The sequence below is a fragment of the Manis javanica genome, chromosome 11, assembly GCF_040802235.1.
Source record: "Manis javanica isolate MJ-LG chromosome 11, MJ_LKY, whole genome shotgun sequence".
Taxonomy (NCBI): Eukaryota; Metazoa; Chordata; class Mammalia; order Pholidota; family Manidae; genus Manis; species Manis javanica.
The window spans coordinates 114,796,271-114,822,575 of NC_133166.1; the positions used below are offsets into that span (position 1 = coordinate 114,796,271).

The 26,305-nt window shown below is 55.1% G+C and overlaps 1 protein-coding gene and 1 long non-coding RNA gene across 8 annotated transcripts; one reads left to right on the top strand and one right to left on the bottom strand.

The window, feature by feature from the left end:
• The first annotated feature begins 32 nt into the window (after positions 1-32).
• Positions 33-9,961, top strand: LOC108406660 (uncharacterized). 5 transcript variants are annotated; one of them, XR_012123128.1, is made up of 5 exons: positions 33-97; positions 394-543; positions 8,037-8,166; positions 8,663-8,895; positions 9,187-9,961. It is a non-coding gene; the product is annotated as an uncharacterized lncRNA (long non-coding RNA). The 5 variants fall into 5 exon arrangements; XR_005055171.2 differs by having other exon boundaries at positions 71-176; XR_001855504.3 differs by having other exon boundaries at positions 71-176; positions 8,663-8,779.
• On the bottom strand, positions 5,336-25,686 carry SYT12 (synaptotagmin 12). Of its 3 annotated transcripts, none has more exons than XM_073217494.1 (8): positions 25,666-25,686; positions 19,661-19,717; positions 15,622-15,815; positions 13,658-14,050; positions 10,765-10,980; positions 9,973-10,093; positions 8,913-9,046; positions 5,336-7,519 (listed from the first exon to the last, which is right to left on the bottom strand). In XM_073217494.1, exons 2-8 carry the CDS (start codon positions 19,695-19,697, stop codon positions 7,346-7,348), a joined length of 1,269 nt encoding a protein of 422 aa, XP_073073595.1. In that variant the 5' UTR covers positions 19,698-19,717; positions 25,666-25,686; the 3' UTR covers positions 5,336-7,345. The 3 variants fall into 3 exon arrangements, with proteins under 3 accessions (XP_073073595.1, XP_036851499.1, XP_017530975.1); XM_036995604.2 differs by lacking the exon at positions 25,666-25,686 and adding an exon at positions 24,994-25,565; XM_017675486.3 differs by lacking the exon at positions 25,666-25,686 and having other exon boundaries at positions 19,576-19,686.
• Positions 25,687-26,305: the final 619 nt, after the last annotated feature.

Below are 26,305 nucleotides of genomic sequence, written 5' to 3' on the forward strand. Positions count from 1 at the left end.
GGCGGGGCGGCGCAGAGCCAGCGGGGCGGGGCCTCCCCGGAGCCTCCCCCCGCCTCCCGCTCTCCCTCCCGTGCCGTCCAGCCGCGAGAAGCACGCAGTGAGCCTACCGCGGGCGGGCGTCGGGCCCCGAGGAGGGGCCGCAGAGGGCCCCCTGCGCTCAGCAGGAGGAAGCCCTGGTCTGGTGGGGGGAAGACAAGTGGTGGGACAGTGACCGAGCGTGTGCAGAGTGTGGGCGGGAAAGACGAGCCAGTTGGAGAGGGTGGGGGGGTCAGCCGTTGGCTTGCTAGTTCGCTGGGGCTCGAGAATGGGTCCCAGCTTAGGTGGGGCTCCAGGGCAGGAATCATTACTTTGGGTGAATGAGTGAGTGAGTGAATGGAGGTACATTTCCCCCAGGGCTTGGAGACGGAGCACACCACAGTCCTCCCTCCAGATGTTTAAGGCCAGGTGGGAACAGCGTGACCCAGACAAGCCCTTACGGGTCATTCGCTGGTACTGTTAGCCTGGCCTGCTTACCCCAGCCAGTCCCAGGAAGTGTTGCTGCAGGTGGGTGACCAACTGTTTCACCTCTGGCTGGGGGATGATCTAGGGAAAGCAATGGAACCTTCATCTATAAAGTGCTTAGGGCAGGGTCTGGTGCATGGCCTGTACCATGTGTGAGTGATCTTATTATTTAACCAACACTGATGCCCTCTCTGTGCCCAAGAGCCTGGGACCCTGAGCCATTCAAGACAAAGTCCCTACTTTGAGCAGCCAAAATCTAGAATGGGAGATAGGACATTGGTGTGATAAGACCTACACCTGAGGTGGGGACAGGCAGTGGGTGGGAGTAGGGAAGAGAGGCTCTTCACCCAGGGTGGGGGTGTCAGGAAACCCTTCTGAGAGGGGCCAGAGTCTAGAGGAAAAAGTGAGGTACAGATGGGGGAGGAGGGGTGTTCCAAACTGAGGGAACAGCACATGCAAAGTATGGTGGCAAGAGAGAAGGGGGCACTGGGGGGTCACAGTCCTTCCCTGTGATGGGAGTGAGGTTGGGTTGGGGAGCTGGTGCCGGCATGAGGCTAAGCAGGGCCTGGATAGTGGAGCGTTTTGGATGCCAGGAATAAAGGCAGAGCTGAGCTGAGAACTTACCCCACCTGACCTCCCACTTGGGTTAGTGGCCAGAATTGAAATCTTTTAAAAATGGGCAAAAGGGTCTCCCTAAATCTTGGACTGTTTTCAAAGCTAAGCAGGTGAAAAAGTTGCCTCGGCCCCCTTCGAACGACAGTGGCCCAAAGAGGCAGCCAGGGCAGGAGTTGCTGTCCCCCCTGTACTGAGGCAGAGCCCAGATTCCTGAATCCTATCCCAAGCTCAACAGGGCCGTGGTCAGCAGGCTGAGAGGGGCCTCACCTGGATGGCGGGTGTACCCCAAGACATCCCCACCCTTCAGGTGCCCCTTTCTCCCCGAAACTGCCAAAGGGCTGGGCAGTGACTCGGCACTGGGCTGGGTGTGTAGCCACTGAGCAGGGCTCCCCGCCCCAGCGGGTGGTGGGGAGGAGGCCCATCCCCCAACGATCAGCTGTCAGCCTGCTCTCCCCACTGCTGCTGTCATCAGGCTTTGGATGACAAGGATGGGAGGCAGGTGGGGCCAGACTGGGGGTGGAAGGAGCTGAGAGTCAGGCAGAGGCGTTTGACCTTGGTTGCTATAGGGATAATAACTCTAATGACATCCTTGATGTGTGTCATACTTTACAGTTTCACTGAACGTTTCCTAATAACAGTGTAATGGATTGCTAACCGTGTGCAGGCACTATGTCCTAGCAGGTGGGAATTGTTAGCCCCATCTTACAGGTGAGGAACCTGAGGCCCAGAGAAGTCAAGTTCTTGTCGGTTAAGTTCTCGTCTAAGCTCCACAGCTAGTAGGAGGCAGAATTGGAATTTGAATCTGGGTCTGGCCACTACACCAGGCTGTCTCCTCACAGCACACCTCGTGGTCGCCATTCCCTAAATTTCATCCAGCTCTCAGACCATGAGGTGGGCAGGATAGGTGAACTGCTTCTCCCATTCTACAGATTTTGGGAACTGAGGCCCAGAGAAGGCAGCAGCTTGTCTCAAACTAGCAAGACACAGAGCCAGGACTTGAACCTAGATCTCTTGATGTGAAACCCCAGCCTACTCCCACTCTACCCTCATGCTTCTGCAAGAGGGAGATTGGTCACTGGGCCCTGGTTGACAGGGAATTTCCCCAAATCTCAGACATTGCTGGGCCCTGGATGGCACTGGAGTTTACCTGGAGTTTATTTTGGAGTGGGGCGGTGGCCTGGGTCACAGTCCACCTGGTCAGGGTACTGTTTACTCTTTCATTGTCTTCTGTGGCTGCTGTTTACTGCCAACCTGTAGGTTATGCAGTCTCTTGAGACCTACCAGTCCCAAGCCCGGTGTTTTCCGGGTGCCCTGTGCAGCAGGTCACTGCCCTGCACATCCCAGAGCGGCAGAGGAGGCCAGGCCAGCCTTGAGCAGACCTGGAATCCCCCGCGGGATGCAGCCAGCCAGGCAGGATCTTCTAGTCCCCAACCAAGCCTTGAGCATCTCAAGGCAGTGACCAAGGTTGACCCAACTCTGTACCCCCAGCAGGGGCACCTGCCCCAGTTGTGGCTTGGGATGTTATATTCAATCAACTACCTAGCTGGGCAAACAGGGGAAAGGAAGGAAGGTAAAGGAACAAGGGAGAAAGGAAGGAGGGAAGGTAGACTGACTTTCAAAAGAATGGACACATTGCAGGAATGAGTAAAGAACAAACGACTGCATGGTTGAGTGAAAACAGCAGACACCAAGTGCAGCGTCAGCAGAGAGGTGAACACCCTCCAGCCTCCATCTGCTCCAAGGGTCCCTGGCCCTGCCCTTCTGCCCCATTTTCGGACATCTACCCTCTCCTCCTCCTCGAGTCCCTTGCTGTCCTGTGGAGTCTCTGCTGCCCCCAGATGGCTGCTCCGCTCCCTTCATGGTCGTCACCTAGGGCTGCCTGCTCAGCTTGGGGTTCCTGTCTTGAGGTGTCAGGTGTTCATATATGACTTAAGGAGGACAGTGGGTGCCAGGGGTCGGAACTTCAGAGGTCTGGTCCTGCCCTTTGGATGCCTCGGCAGGGTGTGCAGGCCCTTTGCTCCTCATGCCTCCCCATGTACCCCACCCCCACCGTTAGTCCCAAACACCAGGTTCCCAGAGCTCTTGTCCTTGGCCAGAACTCCACCCCAAGCCTTGACCTCATCTATGCTGAGCACCTACTGTGAGCTAGATGCTTGGCAGGTGTCAATTTCATTCCCTGCTATGAAGTATGTATAATTCTTAGCCTCATTAGATCGAGTGCCCAAGATCTAGCTGGTAAGTGGAGTTGCTAGGATTCTAAGCTCCAGCATTTGGGCTCTAGAGGCCCCTCCCCTACTGCCCAATCCCTAAAAGACAGAGGTGTGGGAGTCTTTAGAGGCCTTCCTGCCCAATATGCTCATTCTTCAGATGGGGAAACTGAGGCTCTTGAGGGGGAGGGGCTTGTCATACAGCAAGTAGGCAGCAGACCCAGTCCATGGCCAGTGGAAATCAGAAGGGCCTCCTCTCCCGCCTCCTTCTGTCTGGCCTCCTCCAGACCAACTTAACTCTGGCTGCCATTTAGCAGGAGTTCAGAGCACGGGTAGAAGGCCTCCTGCCCCAAAACCTCCCCCTGCCTCGCCATTACTGGTCCTTGTGGGTGGGATGGAAGGTTGATAATGGGGTGGGAGTGGTGAGGGAAGTGGGGAACCCTGTGGCCCAGTCTCGGTGTTTGCCGAGCTTTGGTTTTTCCCCTTGGGTTTCTGCAGGCATGGATGACCAAGGCAGGGGAGAGGGTTTGAGCTGCTGTCAAGTGTGGCTGCTAAAGCCGCCCATCCTTCCCCTCACAGGCCGGCCTGGCTCAGCCGCCCTCTTGGGTGGGCCTTGGCCTAGACAGAGCAGTCCTGGGACCCTCGAGGCAGGTCTGTTGCCCTAGGGCTAGAGGAGCCGGGGTGGTAGGAGAGTGGAGCAGAGACAGGAAGAGGTGGGGGTACCTCAGTGTGGGCCTTGCTGAGTGAACCCAAAGCCTAAAGGCGGCTCGGACAACCCCTTAGGGACCAAGACCAGCACTCGATGTCCCTCACTTCCAAAGTCGCTTAGAGCGGCCCCCCTTCCTGTCCCTCTTCCTCGGACCTGCTCCTGCCCAGGACCTCCTCATGGCTCCCCACTGCCAGCAGGACCAGGACCCTTAGCCTCACCCTGGACACCCTCCCCAGCTCAGCCCCACCTGGCCTCCCCAGGCTCAGCTGGCTGTGCAGCTCCCCAGACACATGTGGTGCCTTTCTGCAGGCAATTCCCCTGCCTAGTGGCCTCTCACCATCCTCCCGGCCCTGCAAGGCCAGTACTCAAGCTTCCATTTCCTCCTGGAAGCCTCTGCTGGCGTTCAGCCTTTGTGGGCTCCGGCAGTGGCCTGTCTCATTGGTTACCTCTGTATGCCTTGCTTCGGGTTCCAAAGAAGCTCTTCACAGTCACTGTGGTGGACAGGCTTCCTGGGGACTGCTGGCAATTCCCACCCAGATCCTCTTCCCCACACTTGCTGTGATCTTCCAGGGCTCAAGAGGGGGAAGCCAGAACAGCCTCTGGGGGGCTTCTCTGCTACCCCTCAGCCCCACCCTCAAGGAGTTGGGGAAGAGGCGATGTGGCCTAGTGGTAAAAAGCACCTGCTCTGGAGCCCACGAGCCTGAGCTGAATCCCAGCTCTGAGACTTTCTGGCTGTGTGATCTTGCATTAGTTACCTAACCTCTCTGGTCTTCCATTTCCATGTCTGCGAATGAGGGTACAACAGTACCCACCTCTAAGCACTGCAGGGTTGTAACCTGGACACCAGCACCCATTGCACTCACACGGCCCTTCTCACTTCCAATCCTTTCCTCTGGCTCCCTTCCCCTCTTCCCCCAACTTTTCTCTAGCAAGGTTGATATATTAACCAAGTTTTTGCCCACTCCTGCTCTTTTCTATATGTTGTTCCCTCTGCCAGGAATGCTTTTTTGGCCTTATCTACCTTTTTTGGCATTATACTCCTTGCCCTGAAGACTAGGCTCAGTGACACCATCAGGAAGCCTTCCTTGATATTCCCTACTGCTATTCTCCCTGCCAAGCCTGGCTCAGGGCCCCTTCTCAGCATTTCCCAAGCAGCCTGATGGCACCGATCCTTGTGATGGTCCTCCCAAGCAATAGGAGCCTCTTTCCCCCTGGGCACCCAGCAGTGGGGGAGGGCATCATCAAAGTACCTTCCCCTCCATCATGTGGAGACCTGGAGAAGAGACGGAGGTCATCAGGACCAAGCAGGGCTCCTGGAAGCCCCCTCCTTCCTGCCCCAGCTTTATTTTGGGTCTAGAATCATTCCAGTCAGCATACTCGGTCCCCACCTTGCCCATCCTGGGTGCAGTCAACATTTCATGCAGTTAGAGTGAGGGAAGAGGGGGTAGTGAAGGTGGGTGAATGGCCTGCACAGCACAGTCACTGGGGTTGAAAAAGTCTGGGGTCTCCCAGGCTGCAGAGGCTTGCCAGCTGTGTGTCCCTGGGCCCTGTGCTGGCCACAGGGTGGACATGCTGTATGGCTGTAAGGCTGGGTCATGGCTGTATCAGGTGGAGAGAGCCACGGTCCTACCTCCAATCCCATGACCACCCTGGCCCCCCCCAAACATCACTAGGGATAACTGGTTGGGCCCGGCTCTCCATAGCTCACCAGAGCCAGAGGCAGCCAGCCTGAGAGCCCACGCACTCATCTGTGGGTGGCCCCGTAGAGCAGATGCTACTACATGCCTCCCCCAACCCCATCCCTTTGAAAACCAGCAGGGGCCCCTTCTGCTCAAAGGGTACACAGCTGCCGGCTGCTTTGGCCCTGCCTCAGCCAGGGACACCTGGAAGGCTATGTGCGCTCTCCCTCCAGCTGGGGTGGTGGTAGCCAAAGACTGAGTGGGCTGTAACAGCCCAACCCCTTTGCTTCTGGGAAGCACCCCCTGGGGTGCCACTCCCACAGAGAGCTCCCACAAGCCATCAGGCAAAGCGAGACTCTCCTGAAGCCACGGCTTGCTGCGTACTCCCCGGGCCCAGGCTTTCCTTTCTGCCTTGCAGGGTCTCCTGAGGGCCCTCCCCTAGTAAACTCCTTGCCTACACATCTCAGGGTCTGCCTCGGGACATCGCCATAGGACACCTCCTGAGCTGAGCTTGCAGAGGTCTGAACCACGCTCCAGAACCTTGTCAGGGTGGCATTCAGCCCTGTCCCCCAAACCCATCTTGACGTTTCTTGACTGCTCCTCACTGCCACTGCTCAGGCTGCCCCTTCCGGCCAGCCCAGGGCCTTCTGTTCCACTGCATCTTCCTGGGCACCTGCAGCCCCAAAGGCCTGTCCAACGCACCCCATGCAGTCTGTCTCCTGGCTGCCCCACTGCCCACCAGCCCCCATCTCTCTTCCCAACAGGGCCTGGCCTGGACGGACTCCAACAAATACTGCGGAGTCAGTGCCTGGTTTGCATGGAACTGGACACAAGGGCCTGGGTCTGGGCCTCCTTGCACCTCTGGGCCTTGTAAGGGTTGTGGCTCAAGGGAGTAGATTTCACAGAGAATGACCTAGAGCCAGTGTCGCATGTACCCTGTGGGCCTCTGCTTGACCTGCCCAGAAAGAGGCCCTTGCATCCACTGCAGTAGGCTAGAGACTCTGACAGGGAAGTTCACAGCCCTGCCATGGCTTAAGCTGGGCTGCCTGCCTGGACACCCAGTTCTTTCCTGTGCCTCAAAGCGCAGCTTCCGTCTCATTCCCCCAACCCCCAGAGCCCCCCCCACCAAGCCATTCAGCACTGAGCGGATCACCAGGGCAGGCAGGTCTTGTCTTCCTGACGTCCTAGGGGCTGTGTCTTATTCCTGTCACCCCTACTGGTGCCTAGCACAGTTGCCTGGCCCCCGAGACTCACTCAGTTCCTGTGCATGGCCCAGCTTGTTGCTGGCCTCCCAGCAAGGGTAGGGAATGGGGAGCTCTGAGAGGCCAAGGTCCCCCCAGACCAATGGATAGACCGCTTGAGGGTCTCAGAATGGTAGCACAGTGGGCCAGGGCCCAGCTGCCCTCCTTAGGTCCTAGCCCAGCCACAGCTGGCCTCAGTGGAAGTAAACCCTGGATATCTAGCCAGGCCCACTCCTCCACTGCACCCTGCATGGAGGGACCAAGGTGGCTCGTGGGGACTCCACTGGGGGCTCCCAGTGTTCATGGCTCCAGCTGGACTGGAAAAGGGCATCAGAGCTGAGCTGTGCCAGACCCCAGGCAGCTCCAGTGCCCACCCTGGTCCTGCCCCGGCTGCTAGTTTCGCCGGACAGGGTGCCACATGGACACAGGCCTGCGCAGCGTGGCCAGCATCTGGTTCCAGTGTGTGATGCCCATGCCACTGGCTGATGGCCCGATGATGACATGGCCCACGTTGTCCCCATGGCCATCACTGCTGCTCTCAGCCACCGTCACACGGAGAGACAGGTCCTAGGAAGAAAGTGACAAGGGTGCTGGGACCAGGGCCAGTGCCAGAGGCCCTCTGTGGCCCCCGGGTCCCAGTCTATAAATGCCAGGCCCCAGGGGGTGTATCTGGCACAGCTCCCTGAATCCTCACGTCGGAGCTGCCTGCCCACAGCCTTCTGTTGCTGCCTCCCTTCACGGTGGCAGCACAAGGGCGCGCAGGTCCAAATGCTGGTCTCACCATTTCCTTGCTGCTTGATCTTGGGCAGTGACTTGCAAGCTTCCTACCTCAGTTTCCCCACCTGTAAATTGGTGATAATAATAGCTCCTACCTATTCTGGGAACAAAAGGAGTGGAAATGTGTAAAGCTCTTAGGACTGTACCTGCACACAGAGCATCACAGAGGTGTGTTGTTCCTAACACAATCAGACATCGGACTCCTAACTTGAGGAAGTAAAGACGTGCTTGAGATCAAAGTGCTGCAGCTGAAACCAGAACCCAGCCTGACTTCTCTCCTCCCACCTTTCTGTCCCACCCTGGGCAGGCGGCAGAGCAGTGGCACCACAGCCACCCAGTGGGGAGCAGGGGGCAGATGAGCAGCCTGTCCCATGAGGGTGGCAGGGCAAGGCAATGACACGCAGCACCAACCAGAGACGCCGGGATGTTTCCCTGGGGTAGGAACACCCAGAGCGAGGCCGAGGGCTGGGCTTTCAAATTCTAAAAGCAGTGTCCCAGGAGGGGAGATCAGTGGGGTTCTGCACAGCCCCAGGGCTGGGGGGCAGGTTTCAGGTTTTGGATCAAGTACAAAAAGACTTTCTCACTGTCAGGAACACCCAAGGATGGAAGGAGGTAGTGAGGCAAGGTGGTGAGCTTGCTGTCCTCTGAGGCATGCAAGCAGGGCCACTGGAATGACCAAGGCCATTCTTCTGCAGCCCCTACACTCTTGCTCTGTGATATCTGTGCTGGGAGGGGTCTCCCTGGGGCACATCGTTTTCTAAAGGCTATGGGGCTGTGGGGAGCTAGCAGGGCCTCTGCATGTAGAACCTCAGGAGATTTAGGGCCAGAACTCTGGGCCCTTGGGGTACCCCTGACTCATCTCCAGGCCTTTGTGGCTCCCCCCACTGGGAATGGTCTTGTCCCAGGTCTCAGCTTAGCTAACCTTTCCTGCAGAAGCCTCCCCTGACCGCCGAAGTGTGGCATGCTCTCAGTGGATTAGGACTTTCCCGCCCATCCCCTGCAAACACCACTGGAAGCAGAGCCTGTGCTCCAGCAGCCCCCATAGAGCTGGTAACTACTGGACACTCAACATATGCATCTCCATCACCACCTACGGGAGCCCTGAGAAGCGAGCTTGGAGGGGATGGAGTGGCCCCAGAGCCGTGGTGGTGGCCCCCCCCACCCCTGTGAGTTCCTCCCTCACCTGGAGCACAATGGCCGGCACTGAGAAGATCATGGCTTCGTTGAACACAGGGTTTGGGTCGTCCCTCTTCACAGCGGTCTTCTTCTTGCTCATTTTCCTCCCATCCTGCAGCAGATACACCTTGACGAAGGGGTCTGTGGGTGGGCAAAGGGGTGAGGGTGAGGGCCAGAGCCACACTCACTGGGCACAGCCCCCTGGTTCCCAATCCCCAGACCTTCCTATCACCATTATTTCCTGCAGTCTTGCCACTAGCCCTTTCTTTCCTATTTTGCAGATGAGCAAACTGAGGCTCCGGTGCGAGTCAGAAGAGCTGGGCTCTGGACTCAGGCAGTTTGCCTCCTCTCAGCCCACACACATGTTCCACTCACATGACACTCTGGGGAGCTCAGCAGACCCACCACGTTTCATTCTATAAATGGCCTGAGTGCAGACGTCAGCCCTGAGTCACCCGGCACCCGCTCAGCAAAGCCTGACTTGACAACATGCTGCTCTGAAATAACAAGTTATTCTGCTTGGCACCTACTGCCCACTGAGTGTCCTTGCTGCCCCTGCCCAGACCCCTGGTTCCCCAAGGCCCCCAGTACGTTGGTTTCCCCAGCCTTCTGTCTTCAGTTACCTGATGCTGAGGCTCCTGCAGACCTGGGGCATCAGGTCCTGCATGGCACCCACACAGCCCCAGGGCCCTGGTACCTGTTTGGGATCTGGGATGCAGCCCCCACCTCTGGGAATGCAGCCTCCACCCCTGAATTCCAGTCCTGGGAAGTGGGTGCTCACCTTGGCTTCTTCCCGGTGCCCCAGCTGTGAGTGCGCGCTGCCTCTTACTCTTAGGCCCCCACCTCTCCCTGCACAGGGCTCCCTGCCACCCTCTGTGGTTCCGTCTCTCCCCAGCTAGGTTCATCTTACCACTGTGCATGGCCCCCTGGGCTTAGTCAAGGTCGGGGGTGGGGAGGCTGATACTGTGCCCCACGCCTGCTGATGCCCCCACTGCTCTGGGCTGAGCGGTGGGGGCCACAGCTCCCACCAGCCACAGGAAGGAGTCAGCCAGCCAGCAGGACCTTACCCGCTGTGGTCTTATCATTGGTCCAGATGAGATTCTTGGCTTTCACCACAACCACGGTGAGGCGCTCGGCTGTCGGGAGGTAGCTGAGGGAGAGCAGGATCTCACCCGCGGCATCGGCGGCCTGGAGGGCACGTTGGTGGCTCAGAGGGTTTCCACCCCCTGGACTGGAGGGAAGGGCAGAAGCCTTCTCCTCTATTGAGAAAAGCTGCTCTTTGGTGGCCCTAGGCTGCTGGGATTGAGAATGGGAATGCCCCTCCCATGGACCATGCAGGACCATGCACATCCCTCCCTCCCTGCCCGTGTGGGTCCTGCCTTGCAAGTAGCGCCGGAGGCTTCCTGTTAAATGTAGCAACCAAATGCGGTTACGTTCCCTCATTTTAGACCAAGGAAACCATTCTGTAGCAATGGTGCATTCCAAGTGGACTGGGATTAGAAGATCATTTGCTTAAATAACAGCGATGCTCCCCGATCGCTCCTGTTCTTCTAACAGTAAAGGCTTGGCTTCTGAAATAAGTCACTTTAGGGCCAGAGGGGCACTTTCCTAACAGAAGCTCTATAGGAGGAGAGCTTCCGAAGTTTTGGCGGTAGGAGCAATAGAAGGGCATAAGCGGAGGTCAGGCTGTTTTCCATTTGCATGCAGTGGACTCGGTCTCCTTGAATGTGGCTCAGGTTTCTCTCTCTGAGTTCCTAAAGATGCGAGGGTTCAGGCTGTTGGAGAGGACAGTGGGGTCCCTCCTCTGAAGTGTATGTGTGTGACACCATCTTCATGGGTGGACGGGTGGGCAGACTGACCTTGTTCTGGTCCTGTAAGTAGAGCCAGCCGCTGAAGGGCTGCAGTGGGAGGTCAAGTACAGAAAGCTTCAGCTCCACCACCCCGGTGCTGACATTCCGCTCATCCTCATCGATGCCAAACACGGAAAACCGCAAGCTCTTCTCCTCCAGGGCTGCAGGATCCAGGGGGATGGAGAACTTCTCATCAAAGAAGATAGAGTAGGCATTCCTCTGGATCTGCAGAGAGAAAGAGCCGTTGAGGGAGCCCCAAAGCTGGGAGGAGGTTGCCGTGAGGGGCCTGCAAGGCCATAGCAGGGCGAGAGCTCTGGAAGGGCAATCCAGAGGCCTGGGCAGGAGTCCTGACTCTGCTGCGCCCACATCCTCAACACCAATCCTCCTTCCTTTGGTGGCTCAGCCCTCAGGACTTAAAAGCCACCTGTCTTCCTCTCGGAGTTGGCCAATCTGGTGGCATTCAAAGCTTCCGCAATCTGACACCAACTAATCCCCATCCTCAGTGCCCAAGGCTCTACAGAGCTCTCGTGATGCCATGGCTGAGTTGGTTGCCATCTTTCTTCCATGTGTTCAACTCCAGCCCCGGGCCAGACATGCAGTGAGGATGGGTAGCTGGCTGTGGAGTCGAGAGCCGCTGATGTCCCAGCCCCTGCAGAGCCTGGCCCAGACTGTCTACACATTGCAGGATGGACGGATGGATGGAGTGACGAGGCAAGGCTGGGGATGTTTCCCAGCCCAGTCCTGCTTGGTGGGTGCTGCTGGCCTCCTCCCAGGAAACCGTGGGCAGGCCCCAGGGAAGGTGCACTCGGGCACAGCTCCCCCTTCCGTGGGGGCTGCCTTAGTCACTGCCTGACGGTATTTAAGGAAAGGAACTCTCATCCCTGACACTTTGCCTGAAGTTGGGGGGCTGCCCAGCCTCGGGGCAGCCACCCACTCACTGAGATCAGCTGGGCTGTGATGCTAAGAAGCCTGCCTTCTTGGGGAAAATCCGCCAGCACTTCCAGGTGCCCTGAACCACACTTTTGGTCACACTGCCTGGGCTGTGGGAAGGCTCCTCTCACATTGCTTCCTGGGAGCCATGTTCTCCACCCAACTGCCTGCTAGAGAATCTTCAAGGGCTTTTCCCCCCATGGGATAAAGCCCATCTCCTGATGCTGACCTTGGCATTCAGGCTCCTATGATCTTCTAGCCCCGTCTCTCCTTCCTCCGGCCAAGCAAGCCTCTTTGCTGTGCATTGCCCTATGCGGTCGGGTTCCCTGACCATCCATTCTCTGTGCCTTGTGCTCTATGAACACATGGGTGGAGGAAAATGGGAACCACAGGGTCAAGTGCTGAATCTCCTGCTCCCTTGCTGAGGCTGTCTTGAAAAAGCACCTTCCTGAACCTCAGTTTCTTCATCTGTGAGATACCCCCAGTCTACCCTGTTGGGGCAAATGAGAATCATGGATGTGTTGGGCTCTGTGAACCAGGTTCTCGGCACACATCATGCTGTGGTGGCTGCCGTCTACTAATATCCCACCTCAAGGGAAGCGTCCAGAACAACCCAGGGTCCCCCAGGCCAAAGAGAGCTTGGATCCGGGCTCAACAGGGACACTTGGTGATCCTGAAGACAATCTAGGGAGCACGTACCAAGGCCTGGGCTGAGGACTTTCCGTATGTTAACGTATTCCCTCCTCAAGAGTTAGGATGCCCATTTAAAAGATGAAGAACCTGAGCCACAGAAAGAGTAAGGGACTGCTAGGAAGTGGGGAACAGGGATTTGAACCCCGGCAGTCAGGCTCCAGGGTCCTGCTCCTAACCATCGAGTGGACTGCCTCTGGAAGCTGGGCCGCCCCTTCTCGGGTTCCACGTGCACACAGCTGGCGGTCGGTTCTCCACCCTCCTGCAGAGAGGAGTAAGAGTTGGGTGGGAGAAGGACAACAGTGTCTACCACTGAGGGTGGTGTTTTCACCTGGCCAGGTGACCAGCATGGGCAGGTCTCTGAGGAGCCCCGCAGGTCCTCGGGATCCTCCTGCTCTGGTCAGAGCCTGCTGTGTGTCAAACCTTGCCCACTGTGGGTCCCGGCCTCGACGTCTGGACACCCCCATCCAGCCTGGAGCAAGGTGGGTCTCATGCAGGCTTTGTTCCCTCTTGGCAAGGCAGCTGGGACCCACAAGGAGCAGCCTGGGGGGCTGCTGGAGGCCTCCCCTGCCGCTCCTGGCTTACTTTCCACCCTCACCCACCCTGATGTCAGCCCCAGGACCTGACCTCCTTGGGCTGCACCAACAGGCTCCCTTGGCCTCTGGCCTCTGCTGGGCTCAGCCAGCGGGGGTCACCTGAGGGAAGCTGGAGGTGGGAGAGAGGTTTGGGTGCTACAGTGTGGCTACAGGGCAGCTACAGTCTTTCCCAGCAGTGTGGCTGAAGGCTGACTGCGTCCCTTGGCCAAAGGGCACAGTGCCTGTCAAGGAGGCCCTCTCCACACACCTCTTTTCTTTTGGGCCCAGTAAGTTCCCCTTCCCCTTGTCTCTTCAGACCAGAGCACCATGCTGTCCCTGGGGTCACCTTACACCCCACCCTCACCATTGTTAATAGTCCTGATACCAGGCTCTCCCCAAATAAGCCAACCTGAGTGCATTTTTTCCTTTCCTGACAGCACCCCAAGTTGACTCAGGGGACAGGTATGGAAATGGATGATTACCACACTAGATTTGTGTGGTAGGATTGCGGAGAACCGTGCACAACGAGAATCCTCAAGTGAGGCCCCAAACTCCTGGTTCTGGGCACCTTCAGCTCTGGACCCAGCGCCCAGACCCGCTCTCTAGCCCCCTTCTCAGATCCTGCCTGGCCCTGCAGGCCTCCCTGCCAGCGGAGGACTCCTGAGAGCCCAGAGCACACCCCTGCCCACCCCGCAGCCCCCACTTACCCGGGAAATGCCCACGATCTGCTCGTCGGGCAGCAGGCTGACGCGCATGAAGCAGGACTCGAAGCTGGCTTCCTCCCGCTCCAGGAGATCCTTGCCCTGTAGCACAGCCACGTGGAGGGTGTGGGAGGCGGCATCATAGTCCATGCTGACCTCCACCTGGCCGAGCGTGAAGTCCTGTCCGAAGGTGTTGCTCACGGAGGAGATGGAGTTCAGGGAGTCAGCCGACTGGGACTTCCGGAGGGTTCCATAGGGAGCCAGGTCCAGGTCACGGCCCATCAGCTCCAGGCGCCCAAGCTCGCTGATGCTCTCAAAGGTGTCCTCGATGCTGAGGCTGCCTTTGCGACTAGATGGCCCCCGAGTGCTGGCCCGCTGGACATTCCAAGCAGGCGCTCTCTGGGGATGAGGAAAAGGGACATGGGTGCATCACATGTATCACAAGCATCGCAAAGCATTAAGCACAGTCTTGAGAAGCCGGCAAAGAGACGCAGTAAACTGTGTTCATTCAAGACACCTCCACATCCCCCTTTTGCAAAAATGGTGCATGCCTTAGTTAGGGAAGTCCTTGTTTAACATTATTTCACGTCACTCAGTGTTCTCTCCACAACCAGGATGTAAGAAAACTTTCTCTTAACATGCTTGTTTATATGGGCTGAGTTCCAGACATAAAGATGTTCACTGCAGTGATGTTTATAAAAAGGAAAAGTAGTTAGCAACTGAAGTTTCCAGCAGAAGGGAGATGGGTGAGAATACCAGATACTTGCCCATACATGACTGAGCAGCCTCAAAGGAAGTTAACAACATGAGAACGCTTTCATGTTGGTTTCATTTACCCTAATATTCAAATTTTTCTTTTCTCTAAATTGACCTTGGGATTGAGAAAACAAAAGCTTTTGTACCATAGGCACCTCCCATGTTGCTGCAGTCTTCATTAGAATAATTTTTATTGTCACACCCCCCCGAAATTTGCCATTGAGTGGATAGCCATAATTTATTTTACTGTGTCCCTACTGCTGGGCATATATGTTGCTTCTAACTTTTCACAGCTATAATAACTCAGCATCAAATAGCTTTCTTAAAATCCTGACTCAGAGGACACAGCCCTTTTGAAAGATTTTGACATGTTGCCAAAATGTTCTTTAGAAAAGCCGTGTCAATTATAGTGCTCCCAACAGAATGAGAGATAGTTCACTCAGACCCCAAACGAGTGAGCATGCGGGACCCTTATCTGGTAACAGATTCTGGCTGTTCTCTCTGGAACTCTACCTGATGTTAGAAAAATTCTCTGCCAAGTGTCAAATGATAAAACATTCAGCAATTTATACTGAAAGCCCTAAAAATGTTTGTACTCCCTGATACAGTAATTCCACATCTGGGCATCCATTCAAAGTACATAATCCCAAATGAAGACAAAGTTTTACATATAAAACATTCACTGCATTACTTATAATGGCATTTAGTAAATTACGGCACACATATAGAAAGGATCTTATGCAGCCATTAAAAAGATGTTTATGATGGGTAGTCAATAACACAGGGAAATCCTTCAGCTTTGAGGTGAAAAGAGCAGGGTATAAAATTCTATGTAGAAGTAATACCCATTGTGTAAGAAATATGCATGGAAAAAAGGCTAGGGGGGTAGATTAACAATATTAGAAAGAAACAAATCATCATGTTAATAGTTAAGAAAAAACAGTTAACAGCTCCTTGCCTCTGGGTGGTAGCATTTTGGGAGAGGTTTTTCTTCTTATTTATAGTTTCCTGTATATGTATATACGTATTTCACAGGATGGTTTTTAATATTGGAAGCATTCATTCACTCAACAATTCTTCATTGATTATCTAGTACTAGGCTGTGTTGGAGGTAAGGAGGACAAGGGTCCCTGTTCACAGGAGGAAGGGATTGGGGAGGGAGTAGAAGCCTATCCTGAGAGTGGGTGGTGCACCCATGAGAGCCAAAGCCTCACCTTCTGCCTGGCCTCTGCGTAGGTCTCGCCATACTTCTGCTGAAGGTACCTGTAGTCGTAGTTTGGGAATGGGGAAGGGCTGGGGAAGCTCCCCGATGTCCAGAGCTTCCACAGACTCACAGCTGCAATTCCCAGCAGTGCGAGGGCCCCAGCAGTATAGACACCCAACTCCCAGCCTGGGGGGCTCTTGATGACTGCAAAGCAGGGGAAACCTCTCATTAGTAGGCTCTGGAGCCCCTGCCAGTGGCCACAGACCCCCGTCAGAGGAGCAGGCAGTTCAGTACTGAGTGACTCACTCATCAAATGAATATTCACTGAGCGACTACTATGTAGCAGGCTCGGTGCTGGGTGCAGGGTATCCAGTGCTAAACAAGACCTACTCTCCCTGTGATTCTGCTTCTTTCCCCTTTTCCAAAAAGACATACATTTCTACCAAGAGAGACACTAGGCTAGAGCAGATGAAGAGAAGAACAATAGTTAAATATTCCTTAGGCTTTAAACAAATACGGTAGTTCCGTTTTTGAGTTCTCTGACCTTATAGCTTTCACAGGACCTTTTACTTCCAAATAATCAAAGCAGCCCTTTGCAGTTTGGGAAAAGAGGAAGAGGATTTGGGGGAGAAAAAGGAATGACCCCATTTTTGCCTGAAACCTCATCTAGAACAGCCCAATGTCCATCAACTGATGAATGGATAAATAAAATGGAGTATGTCCGTACAGTGGGATATTATTTGGCAATAAAAAGGAATTAAGTACTGACATGGAACAACATGCACGAACCTTGAAAACATCATGCTAAGTGAAAAAAGTTAGGCACAAAAGAGCACATGTATGACTCTGTTTATATGAAATGTCCAGAATAGGCAAATCTGTACCAACAGAAAGTTGATTAGTGCTTTTTGGGGGCTCGCAGAGATGAGGGGAATGCAGAATATGGGGTATCTTTTGGGGATGATGAATATATTCCCCAAATTATTAGTGGGCACTCCTCTCTCTGAGGTCGCCTGCACTTCCTAAGTGTGTCACTTTAACTTTTCCCAACCTTTCAGGGTGTCCTCTCTCTCTGAAGTCACCTGTACTTTTTCTCTAAGTAACTTTAAATAAAACTTTTACTCTGCTTCAAGAAGAGTAAAAAAATAAATAAAAATTAATAGTGCTGCTGGGTACACAATACATGAAAACCCACTGAATTGTACATCTTAAGTGAGTAAATTGTATGGTACATGAATTTTATCTCAATAAAACTGCTACCAAAAAAAAAGTCTCAGCCAGAAGTGAGAGGTGGCTTCAGGCTGTGTAGAGCTTAGGGACAAATCCAGGTACTCAAATAACTTTTTCTCTACTGATGAGTAAATAATTGCCCCTTTCTGAGCCTCACTGTCCCTAAACATAGTAACTAATTACCCCCTGAGCTGTGTAGGGTGAGGCCCCACTAGCACAGGGCTTGGTACATGGCAGGATCATACATGTTAAAACATTTTGGCAGACATAATGTAGGGGGTGGGGGCACAGGGAGGGCTGTGCAACACAGAGAAGACAAGCAGTGATTCCATAGCATCTTACTACGCTGATGGACAGTGACTGTAATGGGGTATGTGGGGGGAACTTGGTGATGAGGGGAGTCTAGTAACCATAATGTCGCTCATGTAATTGTAGATTAATGATACCAAAAAAAAAAATTTTGCCTCTCTCTACTTGGAAACCTGGCTCTGCCTTCCCACAAGAAGCTAAGGAGATAATGGGATTCCTCTTGCAGAAGGTCACACTGTTGGCAAATACAATTCTCTAAACCATTCTCAGTGTTGCCTCTATACTCAATTCAAATGGGCAAGCGGAGGCACGCAAAGGATGGAGAATTTGCCCAAAGGTCACAGAGCTCAGTAGGGGTGGTGGGGCCATCCTAAGTGTGGTGGTCAGACTTCAGAGTGAGCACGGGTGACCACTGCCCCACCCAGCCTTGGCCCAGCACAGGATGGAGAGCAGTAGGGAGGGCATTTCAGGGGGTGGGGGGTGGGGGCATGATATCACTGCACAGCCACTGAACACCTACTGTGTGAGAGCACCCTGCTGGGGGAGTCAGCCCCCACCCAGTCTTGGCCTTAAGTAGCTCACAGCCTAGGGGTGGGGAGAGTAGACAAATAAATAGACAAAACAGAGTGATGGGAATTGTGTTGGGAAAGCCCAGGAAGGCTTCCTGGAGGAGGGACAGCTATGCTGAGATATGAGGGAAGAGCACGAAGTGTGTCCGGCCAAGGCATTAGGGACTGAGAGAAAGAGGAGGGAGTGTACAAAGCCCAGGGCATTCAGAGTGCCCAGTGGGAGGGAGGGAGTAGGGCATATGGGGGCAAGAGGGCTCCTTGCCGTCCTGCCCTGAAGCCTGGCCACGTAGGGAGCAGTGGCAGCCCCTTTGGCAGTGGGAGGCCTCCGCCTGCCCCTCCTCTTCTGAGCCCAGCCAACTCTGACCAGAATCCACAACACTCACTCACTCTGGAGAAGGGCAGGGCCCAGTGTTCAGCCCTAGCGTTTATCCAACACTGGGCACCCTGTGGGGCCTTACCTCCCCTTTCCCGAGGAGGATGAGAGCTGAGGCTAAAGAGCACAACCATTTCTCAGCCCCAGGCCACAGGATAAGATGCACAGAGCCTGGGTGCAGTGCCTTGAGCAAGCCACCTCACCCCTGGGCCTCGGCCTCCTGATCCAAACAGCGGAGATGACAACAAAAGCATCTCCCATCTGGTGGGCCCACCTGGGGGGAAGTTGTCCTATGGGAAAAATCCCAACAAGGGTTCTGTCTGGTGTGAGTCATCCAGGCTGTATTTATAGCCACAGAAGTCTGAGAACAGCAGGAAGGTCTGACTGAGGGGCCAGTCGGGGCTGGTGGTGCTGCCTTGGAAGGGAATGTCACTGGCCCTGGAGAATGACATGTAAGGTCATTAGGATGCCACTGTGGCGGTACAGAAAAATGTTTGGGGTGCTGTTAAAAGACAAAAAATAAGTCTACAACATGGGATTTTGATGTAAAAAATCACACAGGGTGTGGGCAAGGGCTGGGTGGACCAGGGAGAGATGAAAGGATCAGGAAATAGGGATAGAGGGGCTGTGAGCCATCCCTGCTCATGCCAACATCTATGATTTCTGGGCTAAACAAAGCCACCACAAAAATCTATGGAGGGTCCTGGCCCAGCCCTGACAAGGCTTGGGAAAGATCTGGAAGCCTGGAGAATAGGGGATGGGGTGGGAGTGGACCTGGTAAAGCAGAAGCACACACGGGGAGCTCCAGCTGGGATGTGCGTGCTGTATTCCTGGCCCCCAGCAGCGCCTGGGTAGCAGCAGGGGGCGGGTAAGTAGATGGGCACAGAGGCCTGAGGTCCGAGCAGGCGCTGGGCATGGCAATCTGGGGAGGAGCTGGAATGATGGGGGGCTGCAGCCTGGGAGTCAGGAGACCCAGTTTCGCGTCCTGACCTGTTTCTTACTCCCTGTCCCTTCCCTCACTGAGTTCCATCTGTAAATGGGGAGGGGAACTTAGGGAGAAAAGGTGGCAAGTATATTTCAGCTCTGACACGGTCCACCATCCGTTGGAGTGTGTCTGGTGTCTTGAGGCCACTCTCGGCTCAGCGCTGTGGGGCGCACACAAGGAGGCAGGAGCTGCATCCCAGGCATCGCTATCGCGGGACTGGGTGATCTCTGAGTTCAGTGTCCCATGGATCTAACATCAGCATTCCTGGCTTTCTTCTCACTGACTACTTACAAGCCTCCAGGAATGGCCCCTGGTGAGTGGACTCCACTTCACAGGCTCATCCTTAGGGAAGAGCGGGAAACAGGCCTCCTAGGGGAGCCCCTCAAGTCAAACAGAGGTGGGGCCCTCCACACGAAAGAGCCACTGGAGGAGAAAGACAAAGAGACCCCAACCCAGGGTCCCTAAGCTGTGTGACCCTGGGCAAGTCACTGTTCTTACCAGTAGAATAGGGCCCTGTTTGTCATCCCCTAGACACCCAAGCTGGGGGCTGGCAGGCTCCTGTGACATGGCCGCTGGGACTCACCATTCAGGTGGTATTCTGCCACGTCCACGGCCATCATGCCCACTGTGGTGGGTGAGACTGGAAAGGAAAAGACAGTCAGCAGAGAGCTCTTTGGTGGGCCACCAATTCCACCCCTGTGCCCTGGCCTCCCCGGTGCCTGCACTCCTGTCATCTGCAGCTCACCTAGTTGTGAGGGGAGCCTGGCCAAAGGTAGGTGATGTTTTAAATGGCATTTAAAAAAAATGTTTAAAGTTCTTTTCAAATACTCTAAGACTGCCCTCATTTTAGGGTTGCCAGATAAAACACAAGATGCCCTTCAGATTCATTTTAAGTATAAGTATGTCCCATATATATGTCCCATACGAATGTTATTCATTCTTAATCTGAAACTCAAACGTTCCTGGGCTTCCTGTGTTTGTGTTTGCTAAATCTGGCACCCCTACCATCCTGCCAACAGCGGGCCGACCATCAGCAGCTCCCTGTTACTCAGTAGAGCAGGCCCGTAGGGTGTTCACTAAGTCTCACTTCACCAAGTCTCACTTCAAATGCTTTTGTTTGCATTGGACAAGCAAGGCTGCACCTCTGCAATTTTCTATTATCAGCCTTTTCACTGATTGGGATGGTTTCCTCCCCACCCCACCCTCCACTCCCAAGTTTTATGAACCTCTGAAGGTCTGACTAAGTTCTAAAAAGTCTGGGAACTCACACAAGCCATTACCTGCTTATGACTGCTCATGATTTTATTATTGTTGCTAAGAAGTAAATCTGGCTCCCAGACTTGTTCTAAATGGGGGAGGGGGTTTGAAAAAGGAGGCTGGGATGAGTTGTATTGGTCTCAGTTCAGGGGACATGGGACAGGATAATCCCCACCCTCAACCTCTGTGCTCCCATTCAGATAGGTGGTTACAAACAGGTGACGCAAGGTAATGGAAGTAAGTGGGGGCAGCGTGTGTGTGTATGAAACTGTTGCATGCTTGCCCACCCAAGGCAGCTGCTTTTCTTTGCCTGAGGGAATGCCAACCCTGCATTGCTGGATCTTCTGGCTCTTTAAAGAAAAGCCAGATATCTGGATTTTTTAAATGTGCAGTTTCTTGGTTTTTAAAGGTTGCAGCTAATTTGCAAAAAAAAATGTAAACACCATTCAGGCACAGTGTAAAAGGCTCTTGGGCTGTGGTTAGCCCATTTGCAACCCCTCAAAGCATTCTGTGGGTTTGGACTGGGGTCAAATCAGAGGGTAGTTTCCTGAGGATTTTCTGGGATCCTGGGGTTCTCCCCAATCTGTGGCTCTGGAGTCAAGAAGTTGATCCAGATAGGGTTCTCCAGCACATCTGGGAAGGCTGGAAGTCCCAAGGCAGGAGGCCATGGGAACCAGGGCAGTAAAGGGCGCTAGGGCCAAGCCCGGCCAGGTGTGCGGATGGCTCCTGGCTGCCAGATCCCCTGGTGGTGTCCCACTACCACCAGGAGATGCTGGGTCATCATAGTGATGGGAGGGAGGCGCTAACCAGGAAGGGCTTTACCCATGCTAAGTGGAGGCTCCTGCCTGGGCCTGGGGCTGGGGACTCTGATAATGATGGCCCACTTTGCTGAGCACTCCTTACACCCCAGGGGGTACTCTGAGCACTTTGTATGTATATTACCTCATTTAATCCTCTAGCAACCTCATGAGTAGGTCCTATTATCTCTGGTTTGCAGGGTAGAGTCCTCAGGCATGAAAGTGAAGTTAAGGTAAAGCCCCAGGTGACACAGCTAAGAAACTGTTCAACCCAGGAATCTGACTCCACGCTGCCAACCCCTGCACCTTACTTAAGGCAGGGATAAGGTTTCAAAAAGTTTTCCAAGAACCTGAAGGTCAAACTGGGCACTGTGTATAAGCCCAGGGTGGCCCTAGTTCCTGGCAGAAGGGGGTCTGGACACACTGAAACATACATGTCAATGTGAACACACATGTCCCAGCCTGCCTCTGCCTTGCTGGGAATGCAACGGTGCCATCAGCTTTCTTTCATGTTTACCCAGCACGAGTTGATGTTCCAAGAGCAAGGCTGTGCTGGGATGGCCAGTCCAGCAGCCAGCGTGGGCTGGATACACCCCTGCAGCAAGTACACACGGTACCAGACAGATTGCCATGTCTGCTGCCCCACCCCTCCAACGCTGGTCCAGCTCAGAGCCCAGACTCCCACACTGCCCACGTTTCTGGCTCCCTTACCACAACACCCCTTCCTGGGAGCTGTGATTTCAATGAAGGTGTGAAGGGTGACTCCAGGCAGGCTTCCCACAGCAATCCTCTGAAGGGTTGGGGGAAGCCTGAACACAGCTCTGAATCCCAGATCTGCCCTCACTAAGCCTCAGTTGTCCCATCTGTAAAATGGAACTCATGAGTGTCCTATCAGGGTGCCAGGAGACGGGGTGACAAGTGTGGTCAGGCTTGGTAAATATCATCTGCTGTGTTTTTTGGCCTGGCAATCCTCTGTAAGGGCCCTAACCCCTAGTTTGATTTCCCCTAGCAGTGGAATCATATGGGAAGCATTGCCAGCCTACAGATATGTTTTATTTGTCTTAAGTCAAGTGAGCTGCCAACATTAAAAATTGGGAAATTTTCCTTTAAAATTGGATTTCTTAAAAAAAAAGATGGATTTCTAGCTTCCCTTTAAAAGTTAGAAGATCTGGAGACAGTGGGTCTGTATCTACCCTCAAAATAGCCAGAGATGGATCTGAGCAGGCTGTGCCCCTTAGACAGGGCATTTACTGTTCAGGCCTGGTACCACCTATCCCTCCATTCATCTGGAAACATCACCATTCCAAGCCTGGTAAGCAGGTCTGCAGATAAGCCATGGGAGGTTCAGAAAGCTGGAGTGACTTGCCCAATGCCACACAGCCAGCCGTGGTGGAGCCTCTTCTATTAGCAGCCACAGTCCCTGTGCTAAGGACACTTCATGTGTGCTTCTCCATTGCCTTCCTCAAGTCCCCTATGGGGCACCCTATTATTAACCCCACTCCACAGAGGAGGAGAGTGAGGCTCAGAGCAAGGCAGTGAATTTGCCCAAGGTCACCAGCAAGTAAGCACGGAGGTGAACAGAGACGGAGCCGATATGACTCTGCAGCAAGCGCCTTTCTTAATGCTTTACTCGCTCTCCCTGAGACCCCGGACTCCATCTCACCCACAACCTCAGCGGCCTTCCGTTGGCAGCCTGGAGGTCTGCCAGGCAGAGGGGCTGCGGCTTCAGCTAGGGACAGAATGCTGACAAGGCACACCCAAGGCCAGGGCAGACTGTGACCAGAGCTTCCCCAAGCTTCTGACACACAGAAAAGGGGGCACAAAAGGGGTGAGCCAAAGCCACCCAACCCACATCTGAACCTCTCAGATTCATGTCCCTTTTCCTTGGCATCCTTCCCCACCCAATCTATTAATTCTGGCCCCAAAGTCCCTACTGCATGGAGCTTGCTCACTGAAAACAGCTCTAGGTTCGAATCTAGACTTAATCGTACCTACCTGGAGATACCTACTGCTGTAAGAATTAGACCCAATGTATACTAAATGCTCAACAGTGCCTGGAGCCCATAGTAGGCACACAGTACGGGATGTTTGAATGGATAAAATGTCATCATTTTTACAGATAAAGAAGCCGGGCCTGGGTCACTCAGTATATGAGTAGCAATACCAGGATTGGTGCCAAGGTGTGATGGATCTGGGCCTGGGCTCTTGGCCACCATGCCACCTCCTGACCAGGCCTTTTGGGGGTGCAGGTGGATAGGAAGAACTATCACTGGCCTTACTGGGATCTGACCACAGTCTAGGCCCCTTTCTGTGCTTGTCAGAGAAATGGCTTTCTAGGAATTTTGTGCCTCTGAAGGGGGAAAGGGCCCCATACATCTGCTCCCCCATCCCATTGCTTTGCTCACTGTCCCCACATCACATCTATGGCCAGTGCGGTGTTGGTACCGCTAACCTTACCCTGAGTCCAGCAGTTAATGGTCGGAATCAGGGGTAGGTACAGGGCAGCTCACAACCTCCCAGGCTGTGACCTCTTCAGTGTCTTTAGATTTGAAATCTTCACTGAGATAACCACAGCCTGCTACCATTCCCCCCCAGAGGTCACGGAAACCACAGTACAGCCTGGCTAGGGTGGTGGAGGTTGGCATTCATTGGTCATGTACTATATGCCAGGCACTGTATGTGGATTTGTGTGTGTTGTTTCAGCACATCTTCCCTGTTGCCCTCTGAGGGGGCTGTTACTCTGCTCATTGTACTAGTAAGAAAACTGAGGTGCAGGAAATTACTTGCCCATAATCACCAGAGCTGATAAGAGGCCGAGTCCAAGCTTGAACCCCAGGCTGGGAGCCCGCACTGCCCCGAGATGCTTGGGGAAGGATTCAGATTTCAGAGTGGGAGGCAGGGGACTGGGTACTACTTGTTTGACTCTTCTTCAGACTGGCTGAGTCAACTGGGTGGATTTCCTAAATTCTCCGAGCCTCAGTTTCCCCATTTTCTGCTGCTGCTGCTCTCTAAATCTGTCACCTCCGGGCTCAGAGAAGAGGCTGACATTCCAGGACGCAGGGTGCAGGCACTTTAGGGTTGGGGGTGGCCTCACTGACTGAGGAGCGGAGCACACAGTCGCTCTGCAGCCCCTGGAAGAAGGGTCACCAGGATGTCTGGCTCAAGGCTCCTCTACTAACAGGCCTGGCTCCAGGCCCCCAGATTCAGCTCCACTCTTATCCCTCTAAAGTCCAAATCTATAGCCCAAGACCCTGAACCACAAGCTTCCTCTCCCAAAGAGCAGCTACATCAAAGGTTCGGAAGGGCTCCCAGAAAGCCCCCCACCCAGGCCAAGGGACAAGGCACTGAGGCTGAGCATCCTCTCCTGGAAGGCTCCCAGGGCCTCCTGGAAATGGGGTGAGACATGCCTCTCAGGATCAGGACACATCCTGAAGACCTAGCGCCCCCGTCGCGGGAACCCCCCAGGGCATACGGGAGCCCAAGTGTTGGGGGCTGACCCGGGAAAGGGGTGCGAGGCAGGGCAGGGTGCCGAATGTAAAAGTGAGGGGCGTGCGTGTAGCAAGAGCTCCGGGAAGGCGTGTAAATGGCCGGGCGAGCAGCGTGTGTGCACACGCGGGACGGGCGTGCGGGGCGCGAGGCGATGCGCAGTGCGCGGGGTGGCCGGGCCGCGGAAGGGCGCCGGGCGTGCGCTGTGCCGGGCGTGCGTGTGCAAGCGCGGCGCGGCTGTGCGGTCCGCACGGGTGTGTAGACGTGCGGAATGCGCGGAGGCCGGGGTCCGCGGGCCTGGGCGGGGGCGCTGCGTGCGTCCGCGCGCCGGGCGCGTGTCCGGCGGCTCGCGGGGGGCCGCGGGGTGCGTACTTACCCGGCCCGGCGGAGGGGCCGCCGCTCCGGCTCGGGCCCGCCGCTCCTGGCTCGCGGCTCCCGTCCGGCCTCCCGCAGCGCGCACGCCCCGGCGCCCGCCGGCAACGCGTCCCCTGCAGTGCCGCTCGGCGCCCGCCTCGGAGGAGCGCGGCGCGGGCCGGGGGCTCGGCGGGGCCGGGGCGGCAGGCAGAGCTGCGCCGCAGTCCGGGCACGCTCCCAGGAGCCCGCCGCGCGCTCCCTCGCGCTCGCCCGCCCCGCTCCCGCTCGGTCTTTAATTTAAAGTGACAACCCCGGGCGCACTCTCCGCTCCGGGGAGCCGCGCCGCGCTTCCGAGGTCTGAGCAGAAGATCCCCGGGGCGCGACCCGGAGTCCCGGGGGTCACCAGAGGCCGAGCCCAGGCCCTCATTCCCAGGCTGGGGGACGAGGGTGGAGGGGCGGTGTGCTCCCCAGGGGCTCTGGGAGGCAGGAGGAGCACTGGACCCAAGAGTCCGCAGGTCCGGGTTCAGGTTCTAGTCCCACTCTGCCGCACAGCGGGTTGTCCCTGTACCGTGTCTGGGCCTCAGTTTCTTTTTCTGTAAAGCGGTTGATAAGGCGCACCTCCTAGGAATTACTGAGGGACCGTGGAGCAGCGGGAAGTTTTCCCTTCTCTGAATGGGTAATTACCCCTACCCACCATGACTGGGTTGTTACCAGGGGCTACGTCATCTCGCCTAATCCTCTCATGACTTCGTGGGGTCGTGATCGCTCCATTTTTTACATGAGGTAACAGGTTCAGGGAGGTGAAATGACCTTCCCAAAGTCACAGAGCCAAGAGTTGAACCCAAGTCTGTGTGACTTCAAAGCCGATACTCCTAACCATTTAGAGGTCATTGTTTCGCTCCCAAAGGAATGAATGAATCATTCAGGAGATATTTACGACGCCCCCGCCGGACGCTAGGCACAGTGCCAGGTGTGGGCGATCTTCCATCTTCCGGGAACAGAGGGCAGGTCCCACTCTGCTGGCGCAGTCTGGCGGGGAGGCACTAGGAGGGGCTGGGGTGTGCAGGGAAAGGTGCCTGGTGCTGTGCGCACGATAATCAGTAGAGGAGGCTCGGTGTGCATCTGGGGAGGCCTCCCAGAGGATCTGGAATATCTGGGGTGAGGTGGGGCAGAGGGGTGAGGAGCTCAGGTTGGGAGCGAGTGTGCAAAGGCAGCAGTGTTTCCTTGACTGGATAATCTACCCTCTGGGCCTTGGGGCCTAAGAGCAACCTGTGGGCACTGCCCCGTAGTGGGAGCTGGTTTTATAGTGGCCTTGTGGGAAAGGGCTTCCTTGG